The 14398-nt window shown below is 39.9% G+C and overlaps 1 protein-coding gene across 2 annotated transcripts; it reads right to left on the reverse strand.

Annotated features, from left to right (window-relative positions):
* Positions 1-123: 123 nt before the first annotated feature.
* Positions 124-14035, reverse strand: spag1a (sperm associated antigen 1a). 2 transcript variants are annotated; one of them, XM_036145198.1, is made up of 7 exons: positions 13525-14022; positions 11175-11274; positions 9965-10117; positions 8202-8359; positions 4170-4311; positions 1641-1767; positions 124-1550 (listed from the first exon to the last, which is right to left on the reverse strand). In XM_036145198.1, exons 1-7 carry the CDS (start codon positions 13850-13852, stop codon positions 1416-1418), a joined length of 1143 nt encoding a protein of 380 aa, XP_036001091.1. In that variant the 5' UTR covers positions 13853-14022; the 3' UTR covers positions 124-1415. The 2 variants fall into 2 exon arrangements, with proteins under 2 accessions (XP_036001091.1, XP_036001092.1); XM_036145199.1 differs by lacking the exon at positions 124-1550 and having other exon boundaries at positions 1660-1793; positions 13525-14035.
* Between the last annotated feature and the right edge of the window lie 363 nt (positions 14036-14398).

The raw sequence follows: 14398 nt of genomic DNA on the forward strand, positions 1-14398 counted from the left end.
ATAGCACGTCGATAAAGATAACAGACAAGTGGCTTATCCAATCATATGCAAGGATTTTTGATAAGGCCCAGCCTTCAATAAAGGCAATTCCTATGGAGATGTCCCAGATGGATGTGAGTGGAGCTAGGCGGAGCGAGACATGCATCTGGGAAGGGTCAGGTTAGTAGGTTGCTGGAGGACAGCAAGACCACGTTCCCTCACTCGACTACATTCTCCTACTACTCTCCAGTTTTGCGTTATTTGCTGTTATGTCAACTTTGAACTTTATTTTTTCTCTTCATAGTACTGTTCTGGGGCTACTGCTGCCAACAGCTGCATGTTATCCTTAAATAACACACCTGTCTCAGTGTTCAACCCCGTCTCTCTCCTAGGCAAAGCTATTTAAGGAGGTTTTGCTGCGACAAATCTGGCTCGGAGCTTATCTGCTTAGCTGGGTTTTTCTCCTTGATGGAGCCACTAAAAGAGCTACTGCTGCCGCGGCCGTTTTCCTTTTTTTAACAGAGAAAGTACCCCAGGATCAGTGCTTCTGTGTTTTTCTGTCTATTTGGAAGATAAAGCTTAGGCACATCTTTAAGTGGTATAAAGACAACAAAATAAAGGTTGTGGAGCGGCCATCGCTAAGCTCCGATATTTGCCTCGTATAAAATTTGTGAGTAGAGCTGAAAAGGTGGGTGAGCAAGTCGGCCTACAAACCTGATTCGGTTACACTGCTTCTGTCAGGAGGAATGGGCCAAAGTTCCTGCAAACTATTATGTTTCATCTAAATCCTACAGTACAAGGTACTTTTAGCAAATGCTAAAGAAATACATGTAAACTGTAGTAAAAAAAATCTCTCGGCGTATTCTAGCGTTTAGTGAGTTGAGATCATTTTGGTAATCCTACATGACCTAAAACAAAAAAAGTTCCTTACTTAATGTCAGACAGGGAGGAAAATGTCTCTTTTTTTAGGAAACTATTTAAACATCCGGTTTAAACTTTGTAAACAAGCACGAAACAAGACAATAAATGTTTGAGACTGTGGCAGCAATGTCGAGATTCTTTTTCTTTTTTTTTCTTCTTACTTTGAAAATGTAAAAAGCAATATACCGCCTATTTTGATGAAATAGAGTCAACCTTTGACTTTATTTGAACAGAAGATCCGTTTACTCCCCACTCGCCCAATGTAAAACACAGAAAACAGAGAAATCTACCCGGACAACCCAGCCTTTAGCGTGCCACTGTGCAGAGCCTCCACCTGCACACAACCAAGCACCACCGCGGCTACAGGAGTTAATAAAACATCACCTTTTTTTTTTGTTTTGTTTTTCTTGGTCGTATAAAATGATGTGCAATACGTCTACTGATTATACACAGCCGTCACCGAATGTGTGGAGCTGTGCTAGTGCCATTTGAACATTTTGGTCGGCTCTTACGCTTCATGTGTGTGCATCCTTGTCTATCAAGCTTTGCCTCAGTAGACACGTCATCTCCTCGAGCTCCTGCTCGGCCTCGCGGACTTTGGGGTCCAGCTGGAGGACCTCCTGGAGGTCGCTGCTGGCCGACAGGTAATCCTGGCATGCGATCACCCAGACACAACATCAGTATAAAAAAAAAGAAGTAGTAAGAAATAAAGTAATCAGCTGTAGTCGAGAGTTGGCTACCTGTAATCCCTTAAAAGCCAGCGCCCGTCTGTAGAAGGCTTTCTTGTTGGCTGGGTCCAGCTGCAGCGCCGAGTCGCAGTCCTGTTTGGCCTCTTCGTACCGACGCAGTTTCAGGAAACAAATGGCTCTACCGGGAGAGGAGAAAATTTCCTCCTTTAAATAATCAAAAACAAAATCTACTATTTTACGCTGCAAAAAGAGAACTGAGAGTGAGTAAAAACAAATTGAAATGAGTGCATTTGTCCATGACTTGAGCAGGTAAGTGTGGATCATCAGCAAACAAAATCAGGTTTTTGCTCTTAAAACATCTTACTTCATGTGCAGTTTATCTAATTATCTTAATTTATGGGTGAAAATACTAATTCCATTGGCAGATAATCTTATTTACCTGCTCAAATCAAGCAGAAATACATTCATTTCAAGACAATTTTACTTACTTTTAGCTCCCTTTCACATTCGTAGCAAAAATGTTAAAACATCCATTGGTTTAACTTTCTCAATTTCTTCAAATACATGCAGCTACTGCTAAATTTAAATTATATACAAGTAGGAAGATATAAAGCACTGTCACATTCGCTGTGCATAAATAGACCGCTTTTGTTTTGGTAAAAATGTGGTGCCCTCTACTGTTTGTCAAGGAATAAAGTTCCTGAGGAGGAAAGTCTCAGAAAAAAAAATGGCTGCATCAATAAGCTGCAGAACATTTAATGGCCTAAAAACAGTCTTACTAACAGTTTGGTAGCATTTCTATAGATTCAAGTAAAACTATCTTGATACATTTCTGGTCTAGAGGTTTATATACATTCATCCTGTGTATGAATATCATAGCAATCTTGAATTTTTCTTTTTACTGTTTTTTTTTCCCAAGATGAATTGAACATATGGACAGATGGATTGTTCAAAAAATTTCAGCCCCTGTGTCTAAAACCTAGAGGTTATATTCAACAAGGATTTAAACAAATCACTTTTATAGCTTGGTCTTACTTTTATTATCTGCGCCTTTTAACTAAAGTCAAGCGTTTTTTTTTTTAAGCCGTCGTGACCTGGAGGCTGTTGATGCTTTCATCTGTTCCAGAAACGACTATTTCAGCGTCCTCTCCGTCGGTGTCCCCCCTGTGATGCTTTAGTCGCCACCAACTTGTTCAGAACGGAGCGGCCCGCCTCTTAACTCATACTCCCAGATGGGAAGACATTACACCTGTTTTATCTTCACTTCATTGGCTTCCTGTTTTTAAAACTTTTAACAGCTATGTGCCTCTTTATTTATCTAAGTTATTGAGCTTTTCTATTCGCATCGGGTCCTAGAAGGTCAGCCTGTCAACATTTACTCATGGTTCCACGAATAAGGTCCACACATTGAGTTAACCGAGGTTTTTATGCGGCCACACCTGAACTCTGGCATCTACGGAAGATGTTTAAGGGCATTAAAAAAATAAAAGTCTATTAAATTCTGACTTTATTCTCAGAATTCTTAGAAAAAAAGTCAGAATTAAAAAGACTTTTATTTTTATTTTTTGAATGCATCAGCTTCCACTAGATGTCCGATCTATAACCAAATTTTACCTTTTTTAAATCAAAACTCCAGACTTTTGTATTCAGACAGGATTTTAATACCTAAAACTGTGGAAGCTCTTTTATTGTATGTAACTTGTTTTATCTATTTTGTTTATTTCTACCTTGTTTTTTAACCTGCTTTTGTTTTGTTTTTTGTGGATGTGGAAATGGCTTTCGACTGATTGATACATTTTCAACAGTGGTGAGGTCCTGGCCATTCAAGAATCTTATTGCTATGCTGATTTTTTTTTTCTTCCCCATTTCAAATCCAGTTCAGATGTTCTGTCCAGCTGAAATGATCAGCTGTGTCTGACATTCAGCCATCTGGCACAAATTTTCACCCTTAGACAAAAGGAAAACAGGTTTTAATGTTCATAAAGAACCAGAGATTCACCAGGAGCCGTGCCTATCATGAAGCGGAAACTACCTTGACATCAGTCTCCCACAATTACACCCGTTTATTATCAGCCTGGACTGAGAGGCTGCACGCCAAGACAACAAGCTCCTCCTCCAAAACTGACACATCCAAGTTTAACAGAAGCTTAAAGGCTTTCCCCGGTCCAGAGGAGACAGAAAGTTGAGCTGTTCGGTTACAAGGGACAGAAATCATGTCTGGAGGGGTCAAGGTGAGGCTTTCAAACCCAAGAACTTTGTACAAACTATCAAGCAGAAGGTTTCAATTAACAGCTAAATGGTTGAAACACAAAAACCCGACGTCGATCTTTTTAAAAACTGATTTACTCAGTTTAAAATTTGCCCCGGATTAAAGAAAATCTACAATAAATCTATTTATATGGTCCAGCAAAGCACCCTGGAAATGGAAATGTTGAAATAAACCATTAAAAGTCTAAAATGTTTGAGTCCTTCATGCTCACAATTGAGTGTGTGTAAATTTGGGACCAGTTTTGATGTAAGTAAATCAATCTGCGACCGTGTCCTGAAAACACAGGTTTTACAATCTAAGACGTAACCAACCTGTTTGTGTAAACGGCACATTCGTCGGATTTTACCGACAGACATTCGCTGTACTTCTCCAGCGCTTCCTGGAACTGACCCTTCTTCACCAGGCTGTTGCCTTCGTGTTTCAGTAAAGTAAAGCGGGCCTCTTTTCTTCTGGCTGCAGACAGAAAAACAGCAAATTTATAAAAATAAAAAAAAACAACAAGCTCCAAACATAAACAAGCAAATAAAAAGCCAATCAATCATCCCCATGACTGATAAGACAGAGGTACGCTTCATGAAGGGTCAGTTTTCATCACCGGAGGGTTTTTCTCCTTTCTCCCCTCCTTCTATAATGAGTTTCAAGGGACGAGGGCGTTTAATGGATTTCACTTAAGAAGCCTGTTAAGACTTTTTCAGGGCGTATCAATAAATGAAGCAGAGATTTCTGACCTAGCTCTCTGCTGTGCTGAGAAAGGCCCTACAACTAATGACTGACTAATGAAAATGCGCCACTAAAACGTCCACAGACTCGGGAGATCTAACTTGTGTCTGTTTATTAAATACAACTTCAAATTAGTTTCTGAGGAGACCGACATCACTCATTCCTCTTTATGAAAGATCATATTCTAGCATCCAAGAACCCATTAGCCTTTCAAGATGAATTTAATTCGTTTTGATTTTTTTCTTTTCTTTCATAATTTCTGCAAACATTTCAAAAGCATGCCTTTTCCTGCAGCCTCTGTTATGTATTCCTCTGCGAGTCTTGCAAATACATTTGGAGGAAATAAGCTCAAAAGCTCAACAGTCCATAAACGCTAATACGTTTTTTTCCAAATTTGAGACAATCTTAACAACAAATTACAAAGATAAATGGTGCAACAGAAGTAGATTGTGTGAGTCTCTAATACTTAGAATTTATTGTCATTCAGCTGCACGTCCGCATACATTTGAATAATATTTTTATTGCAAGGCTCTGAGTAAAAACAGAAGACAAACGAGACAAAAATATAAATAGTTTTTGTCATTTGTCAGGAATGTAGCAGCAAACCAAAAAAGACATTCTATATGTACAGAGAAGGTCTGTGTTTAAGAAATTGAGTGGGTTGCAATTTATTGCTTTCTATATTTGTGATTACAAACTACAGCCTGTATCAATATTTAACATGTTTTGTGGGCTTTCGATTTGCTTTATTTCAGTGGTCTGCAACCTGTGGCTCTTTGGCCTGTCCACAATGGCTCATAATGAGTGACTAAAAATAATTGAGAACCGGCAAATGGTTTTAAATATAGATACAATTACAAATGGTGATTTTTGCAGTTTTGTCATAGAAGCAGTGAATTTCCTCAACAGAACCGAGACAAAAATTTCCAGTACTTTTTCTTTTCATTAAGGTTGGAAACTATGTGCTTTTTCTTAACATAGTTTTCATAAACCTCAGCATTTTACAGAAAGAAAGACATTAATCCTCTTTTGGCAAAGGTTTTACGTTTTTTCTTTATTTTAAAACTTAAAAATAGGAATAAAATGGCAGATCTTTAAAATATAAACCTTTTTTCGATTGGAGATATTTATCAAAAACTTGTCTTTTGTCCAAAGATTGTGTAATATTGCACTCACAGGTCTAAACAAGCCGTTTGTTTTTTTTTCCTGGACTGAGGGCAAAAATGTCTCTATAGGTTTTAAAGGTTGCAGACCCCTGCTTTGCCAGCATGTTGTGCAGTGTGTGCTTAAAATGAGCAAAGTGCACAACTGCAGGACAAAAGTTTAAAAATCCAGCAAAGATCTGAGCGATGCCTCAACCTCTGGTTTATAATCAGCTGTATGTTAAGTTTACAGGCAACGACTGGACGAGAATCACCATGTTAAGGCAAGGCAAGCTTATTTATATAGCACTTTTCAGTAAAAAGATGATTCAAGTGTTGTTAGTTTAAAAAATACTATGATCTTCCAGTCAGACTGTTTATCTTTGTAAAGCTTATAGATCCACAGAAGAAATGGGATCAGATGGTCTCTTTGTGACAGTCTGTGGATAACATCGTGCTGTAACACTGTTTCCCATCTTGTCATGCTTTTTTTTTTTTGGCATCGTAAAAAAGGCATTTGGGTCTAAATGCAAAGTAATTCAGCGTATTTTAAGAAACATAAAAGCCATGTCAGAAACGTTTCAATCACTTAGTATTGTGTGTGTTTTGCGATGGAGGGGATAACCTCAAAATCCTGCAACTGCACCAGCACAAAGCAAGTTTTACTGTGGTCTAGAACTCTTAGGCTTTTTTACGCTTAATAATTGCCTGACCATCTTGCTATGACAGTTTAATGCTCCATACACAGTCTATGAGTGCGTATAAAATGTTAGCTGAATCAATCAGATGGCCTTGCTGTTGGAGCCACTTCAAGCATCCAGCATGCTGAGGTGAGAGAACGTCATCAGTGCAAACAGAGAATGGACATTTGGTAGGATTTGATTAAATAACGTTAGCTTTGGCTCATTGTTGATACATCTGCATAGATTCTGTAGTGGTAGTTCACAGGTTTGGTATATATTGTATCAATAAATTGCGCATACCGCTGAATTTTTGTTTTTAGATGTCTTAAAAATTCATGACAGTCTGGCTTAGCTGCAGATAGCATTACATGTACTACGGTACCATATGTGTAGCACATTGATGGTGGAACATCATGTACTTAAAGCAGCATGTCTACCAAACCCAAATGTCATGTGAGCCAGATATGCAAACACGTGACAGGGTATATCTATCAAATTAATTTAGTGCAGTTAAATAGAGTTTATTCACAGCAAATGTTGTCTCAAGGCAATTTAGAGAACAGACAAAGTTTATATTCAGAAACATACAGTCAGTTCATTCCCATTTAAAATTGGAGCTTTTTAAGTTGATTGTTAGAAGTAAACACAACACTAATTCATACCTTGAATTTTTCTACAAAGGCAGCTCAGTGAAACGAGGTGTCTGAAGTACAAGTTCAGATACTAAACTGGAAATAAGTGAAAAAGTAGCTGAGATTCAAGGAAAGTCTTTGAAAGACCTTCAGAAACTATTGAGAAATACCAATCTAGATAGTTAAATGTTTTATTTTTTTTAAAAAGTCAGACTATTTAGAAGGTAAATCTGCAGTACTGATGGGCGATTCAAGACACTAACCTAGTTAAGTTAAAGCCTGACAGGTAAAGTGATTCCCTAGAAACGGTAGCAGCTGTTGTGAGAAGGAAACTCATTAACTGTTCATGAAATCATCCGTCTGTGTTGTTCAAACGACTTTATCCATTGAGGATTTATTTTTGCTTTATTAAATCAGCAGCACACACACAAAAAAAAAAGTTAAGTTATTCCCATGTTTGTGTAAAGTTCTGTTGGAGACACCGGTGATATATTAAAGTACATTATCATTCAGCCTCTGCGTGGAGTCGTCTGGGCTGTCTGAAGAGTCTGAACCCCGAGGAAACCGGACCCGGGTCGTTCCATTACAGCAGCACTACAGTCCGCGAGGATCGGCTTCTCTCTGCATTATTGATACAACGCTGAACGCTGTCAGCTGGAGCCCCTTCAGCCCTACTCAGCATTTACACACTCGCACTGCAAAAACGGAACTAAAAATAAGTAAAATGTTCTTAAAATCAGTGCTCTTGTCCTTGATTTGAGCAGGTAAATAAGATGATTTGCCAATGGAATAAGATTTTTGCACTTAAAATAGGAACAACTCATCTCCGTCATCTTATTTCAAGTGCAGGATGTCTAATTATCTTATTTTAGGGGTAAATATACTCATTACATTGGCAGATAGTCTTATTTACCTGCTCAAATCAAGGGTAAATACACTAACTTTAAGAACATTTTACTTATTTTTGGATCATTTTTGCAGTGCATGCTCTGCCAATAGCCGCTTTCTAACCCCACGACTCAAAGGGATGCCTTTAGTAACTCTTCCAGCTCAAAGCAGGGGCTTTATGTTTTTCAGGGACAAATTAACCGAGGTTAGCAGCTGCTGATCACATTTACAGAATATTATCTGTGCGTCCAGGGCAGGGATAAAGTAACGGCACCAACCTTCCTCCTGTGCGGCCCTGGCGGCTCGTGCCTGAGCCTGCTCAATGCTGACGGGTCTCTCTCTGTGCTGCTGCTGGACGGACAGAGGGACGACGGGAATCTCCGGCAGCTCTTCTCTCCATTGAGGCCCGTCCTGCTCAATCAGCACCTTTGTGATCCTGGCAGATAACAAGGAGAGCAACGCCACTCAAGTGTTTTTTTTTTTTTCCCTTAGCAGGCAAACCGCTTTAGGGTTTGTGGGGTCAGCAGTGATAAAAGGCGAGGCTTAAGCGGCAGCAGAAAAACGCAAAGTTTAATCTCGGCACCAGCCTGTCTAAATACAATTAAATTGGGTTAATCCTTCACTGGTTAAGTCGGAGACGAGTTAAACTGCTGCGTTGGACTTCATTAAGAGGTCCAGAGCTAATAAAAGCGTGTAATGATTTACTGTGAATCATTAAATGTCCAGCTAATTGTCCCCCAGTGCAACCAAATCTACACACTTAAGCAGCAAAAAAATACAAAAAACAAACAAATATCTTATTCATAATCGGGGACTGACTTAACGTTGAAAGAAATCAAGGAAAAACATAAATGAAATATTTTCCATAGTGAAAGCTACAGTCATAGTCAATAAATGGGAATATTATTGAAAAATTCATTTATTTCAGTAACTCAATTTGTGATGTTTTAAAGCTTTTAGTTCTATTAATTATGACTTTTTCCACCTCTAGTTAATACAAACATAGCATTTAAGATTAGAATATTGCATCAGACCAATAAATTGGCAAGATAGTTCATGCTTAAAGCTTGTTGGTTTTTCAAAAAGTACTTTTAATCTGACAAACAAGACTCTTAGAAATGCATATTCTATTTTATTGAATATGACTGTAGATAGTTGTTGACATAAGATCCTAATGAAACAAAGAGTGTGCCTGGAATATCTCGACTTTTTGGTCAAATATAGACTAAATATTTCTAAGGCAGGCTTGGACATAATTTTAAGGAAGCTCTGGTGGAGCGTTAGCTTTGCATAAAGGACTTTGAGATATAGCAGAAGTATAGTATTACTACCCAGAATGCAGAGCTGGCAGGAAATTGCAAATAAGTAATTATCTCACGCCTGTAATATCAAAGTTAGAAAGAGGAGATAAACTGAAGAGGATTTTCATAAAACACAACATCTTGCTGTATTTCTCAGACAGAGGTTCATTAGTCCTGAGGAAAATATCCCCAAACACAAACCGAGCGGCGTTGTGTATCTAAGTCCAGTGCAGCGAGGAATCTCCAGACCTCTTTATTTGAGAAACTGAACAACCTCTCCACAGACGCCTGGCTCAACACAGGAGGGCCAGCTCATTGGGACAAGACTCAGCTGTGCACCAACACCTCAAGTATAAGAGACACTCGTTTCATGACCAAAATGTTTGTATTCCGGACAGAGAAGATTGATGATTTGACAGAGGGGTAAAGGAAGCTATTTATGTCAAAAGATTAAAGATTAATAGCTCTAAACACAGGAGTGTGTCCTTTGTCCTTAAGGTGTAGGTGGACAGCAGAGTTTTGACCTGAGGAGGTACAACAGGAGAGCTACCTCCTCAGGTCAAGACTCTGCTGTCCACCTACACCTTAAGGACAAAGGACACACTTTTGTCCTTTGTCCTTAAGGTGTAGGTGGACAACAGAGTAAAACTGAAATAATACAGGCTAAATCAATTCTGAACCTTAAACTTCCTGCTCATACCCAACCAAGTCAGACATGTTTGTGCCGGTGTTCACCAAACCTGTTGACGCTGTCATTAGCCGCCTGCATCCCGGTGTCGATCTGCAGCACCGTCTTGTAATCCACGTAGGCCTTCCTGTAGCGCTCCAGTGACTCATTGGCCATGGCTCTGCGCAACAAGGGCTTCAAGGAGAAGGGCTGCAGCTCTAAAGCCCTAAGAGGATCAGAGACGTGCACAGACCGGATCAAACCATGCCCTTCACTCTGTGTGAATGTGTCTGCGTCGAAGGCGTAGCGTGACGCTAGCTTTCATTCATGAACAGAAACCGTGCATTCATCCTAAGGGAAACATTTCATCTAGATTCCAGAATCGCACCCAAAACAGTAAAGTTTGCCTCCAGAATGTAGCACAGACTGAAAGAGTGTATATAACTAAGTTGCAAGAGATGGTGTATAAATATAATTTAAGTATAGATCTATACAGCAAAATTAGGAAAACGACGTCAGCACCAAAAAAAAATCGAATGAAAAAACATCACAGTTAAATGCAATAAAGTCACTAACATAAAAGGTGTGTTAAAAATGGATTAATTCAGAAACAATCAAGATCCTTAGCTTATATGCTAAAATATTGATTTTTTTTTTGTCATGGCTAAGAGATATTAAGCCAAAAATGGTTAAATTATGTGGTTTAAAAATAAACTCTCTGGTTGTTATTTTTTAAAAGTCAGACTCTTAATGACATTTTGAGGAAATGTGCCACAAGTCATGGTTTTATCAGTATCTGCAATCAGTTTTTGCAGCTGTTTAAAATAGCAGGTTGTATAGTAATCCACTCTGCTATGGTGTACCACAAGGTTCTATATTTCTGTTGTAGATTGTACTTTTTAGGTAAATTTGAAACTCTTTTACACATGTATCTCATCACTTCTGGCAGATGATGATAATCGATTGTACATTGCTTTAAGCTTTTTACCAGGTTTCGAGTCCTTAAACAATATTAACCAGCTTGGTTCATAGTGTCATGGTGTGTTGCACAATGCTTTCTGAAATGTATGCTTACAAAAGTTCTGTGAGAAAAAAAAAATCTGGTTATTTTTGTCTGACTTTGACATTTCTTTGATCATTTTGAATCATTTTGAAGCAAATACTGTATCACAGCACGGTATATAAATTAATTCTTGTTTACGACTTACTCTGTGTTGGTATTTAATTGAACTGACCTTTAATCACGACAGAGATACAAAAAACAAGTAGATTTAGTAACACACTTGTTGCAGTCTTGTATGCAGTCGCCACTGTTTCCATTCTTCAGGTAACAGGCAGCTCTGTTGGAGTAGAGGATACTCAGATCTTCTGGACTGTCGATGCCTGCAAGGAGGAGAGTCAAAACAGCTCATCTGTTAAATTGGAAATAAAAACACTTCTTCTAAATGTTCCTCCAGAAACAAGGCTGATAATGTTGGCCTTTGCAGCCAAGCTTCATTAGTTCAAACCCGCTGAAGGGGTTACACAAATTATTGGATGTGTCCTCACAGTTCCCGGTGTTGAGTGATTTCTTAATTTTCTGTTTGCTTCACGGCAGAGAGCGGAACACCAGCTTGGTGATGCTGCCTTTGCACACAAGACAAATGTTTTAAAATATCATGTTTTTATCAAATACATCCAATACTGTTATAAGTGTTAAGTTTTATTAAACTTGGCCACTATGTCAGGTCTAATTTTGTTATAACCCTCTAAGCAAGTGACAATAGATGATGATTAGTTAGTGCTCTTAAAGGCACAGTACACCGTATACACAGTGTTTTGCAAAAATACTATCCCTTGAACTTTTTTATTATCTATAACAACAAGCTTAAACATATTTAATCAAGATTCTATGAACCAACACAAACTGGTACTTAATTTTGACACGTGAGCAAAATTATGCCTAGTTTTCAAATTTTAAGCAGAAATATTGTCATATATATTGTGTGTGGTGTGCATTTCTGTCCATCCCCCTTAAGTAAAATAGGTTCTTCACCATTTTTCTTTTTTTATTAGAATAACTCAAACTTGAGCGGATTGGACGGAGGCAGCAACGTTCAAGCCTTGCCACACATTCTCAATCTGGACTGATCTTTCTGACGCATGAATCTGCTTTGATATGTTCTCCATCGGGTTTCCTTCCAAGCTTGCATCTCCATAACCTGACGCCGCCAGATAGATTTGCTTCGCATATCCATCTGGAAACCTTCCGTTGAAGTAATTTTGGGAAGGGGCGAAAATACTGGTTAGCTGATTGGTCTATGTTGGTGATAGACGGGCCAAATAAACCAATCAGATCAACGAAGCATATGACGTACTCGTCAACGCGCACAACCACAAGCCAAGCTACTCTTGCTGCTGCAGGTAAAGGCTCGTTAGCTCAGCAAAGAAATACTCTGTAATTCCGATAAAACTTGCTCGATAGCCACGCTAACGCTAGTTTCGTCGGCTGAAGCCGCCATGTTCTTTAGACTGAACTGACGCTCCTCGTTGCGTCACACCTCAACCCGCCTCAAAGCCAACGCTGATTGGACGTTCGTTTGGTGAACGGCTCCAAATTTTCTTTAACGGAGAGTAGCCAGACTGATCTGCGAGTGAAACCTTGAAATCTCGCGAGATCAGGATGGTCTCACGAGGCTAGCATCTCCATCCATCGTCCCATAAACTCTGATGACCTGCCGTGACCCTGCTGAAGAAAGGCATGCCCGCAGCATGACTGTGCCACCACCATGTTTCACTACGGGGATTGTATTTTTACAGGTGATGTGCAGCTTTATCGTCTTGCATGCAGTGCAAATTGTTGAGTTTTTGTCTAATAAGACCAGAGGATATTCTTCTACATGTTTGCTGTGTTTATAAAGGAGTTGTGTATCTCTGCAGCTCCACCACAGTTATGGCTGAAGTGACGTGATGGAAACTGGTTGAACTGGATTTTAAGAGTAGATCAGAGTAAAGATGAATACAAATGCAGACCCCTCTTTTCCATGAGTTTTACTGAGGGGGAAATACCTCAATTTTTAAAGCGTGCATTGTTTTTAGTTGTAACGTGAGACGGGAAAACGTTCAAAGCACATAAATATATTTTTAAAGGCCCTGTGGGTCATAGTGACAGGTGTACTGGGAGTCATATTTGCTCTGTATCTGAATGCAGAGTGGCACAGCTTTGTTAAGAAAAACAGCCTCATAATACATGCAAAACTAGCGCTTTACGCGGTGAATTATGGAGCCAAATTACACTCAGAGCTACCTCTAATCTCGTTGCCATTGGGTTTCAAGATGTTTTCAACATTTTAGTGAGCCATCTGCTGCTGCTGCTTCTGACTCTATGGCGGGCTGTTTTTTATGCAACTGCAACAAATAGATCTGCGTAAAAAAAAAAAAAGCCTTGTTTGGAAAGACAACTTAAACTGTTACAGCTGAAATAGAACCCCAATCTATTTATTATTTAAATTGTGAATACATATAACGCAATTTAGGCCTTTTTTTTTTAAAAAACACTTGCATTAACGCTTGGGGGCATTAAGAGTCTAATTGTGCCAATGTATCCAGGTGATGAAGAGTTGTTATCTGGCGCTGGATCCAGCTGGTCCTCACCTGCCTCAGAGCATCCATTTATAGCCTGGGAGTACTTCTCCAGCGCGTCTCCGAACTGGCCGTTTTTAAAGAGGTAGTTCCCTTCATTCTTCAGCCGGGCCAGGTGAGGAGGCAAAGCTCCAGCCGGAGCATCCAGGTAACTCCTATCCATCCCCGAGCTGTCTGGCGGCGGCTGCTGCTGCGGCTCCTCTTCCGCGCCCGCGCGGCTGCTTCCTCTCGCGGCGCCGTTGGCCGCCTCCTTTCCGGGAGCTCTGCGGGGCTGCCGGTTCTCCTTGCTCGCCGCGCCTGCTGCGCTGCCGCCGGGGGGTTTCTCCTGCGCGTTGCCCATGGCTGCACTCCCCTCCGCAGTGCGTCCAAACTCTTCCTCGTTCCCTGCTGCTCGATGTCTCTCAGGGCTGCAGCTACATCAGTGGTGCGCACTGGATGTGACGAAGGGGGGATTTCTGCCGGACACCGCCTCCTGCTGCGGCGTCACGGGTGACGTCACGGCCGGGGGGAGGAGCCACGGGCTGCGGCGCAGAGAGCTGCTGCACCGGCCAAACGCAACCGCTGGGGAAGACTCGGCCTGGGCCTCAGAGGTTTTTTTTATTTTATTTTATTTTTATTTTTATTAAGCAATTAACATTGACATGAAAAAAGACTCTCATAGAGGATGGCAAAATGTACATAAACAATACAAAAGTGCAAATACAAAACAACAGGGGATTTATGTCAAGACAACTATCGAAATCAAAAATAGGAGACATTGAAATATAAACAACAAAAACGGTAGGTGCAATTAGAATAGCAGAAGTTGGGAGAGGTCAAAACTCAATTTTTTTTATCTTCTTAAGAGATGAAAAAAAAGGTTTTAAAGTCATTGATAAACCAATGA

This window comes from Fundulus heteroclitus, chromosome 13 (genome assembly GCF_011125445.2).
Source record: "Fundulus heteroclitus isolate FHET01 chromosome 13, MU-UCD_Fhet_4.1, whole genome shotgun sequence".
Taxonomy (NCBI): Eukaryota; Metazoa; Chordata; class Actinopteri; order Cyprinodontiformes; family Fundulidae; genus Fundulus; species Fundulus heteroclitus.

Bases quoted from the DNA above. Each gene is read 5' to 3' on its own strand.
- spag1a (XM_036145198.1), bottom strand. From the start codon at position 13,852: ATGGGCAACGCGCAGGAGAAACCCCCCGGCGGCAGCGCAGCAGGCGCG. The intron at 4,312-8,201 runs GTTGGTGCCGTT...TTCTGTCTGCAG, and splicing joins CAGGGCCGCACAGGAGGAAG to CCAGAAGAAAAGAGGCCCGC. The intron at 1,551-1,640 runs GTAGCCAACTCT...ATCGCATGCCAG, and splicing joins TGGCTTTTAAGGGATTACAG to GATTACCTGTCGGCCAGCAG.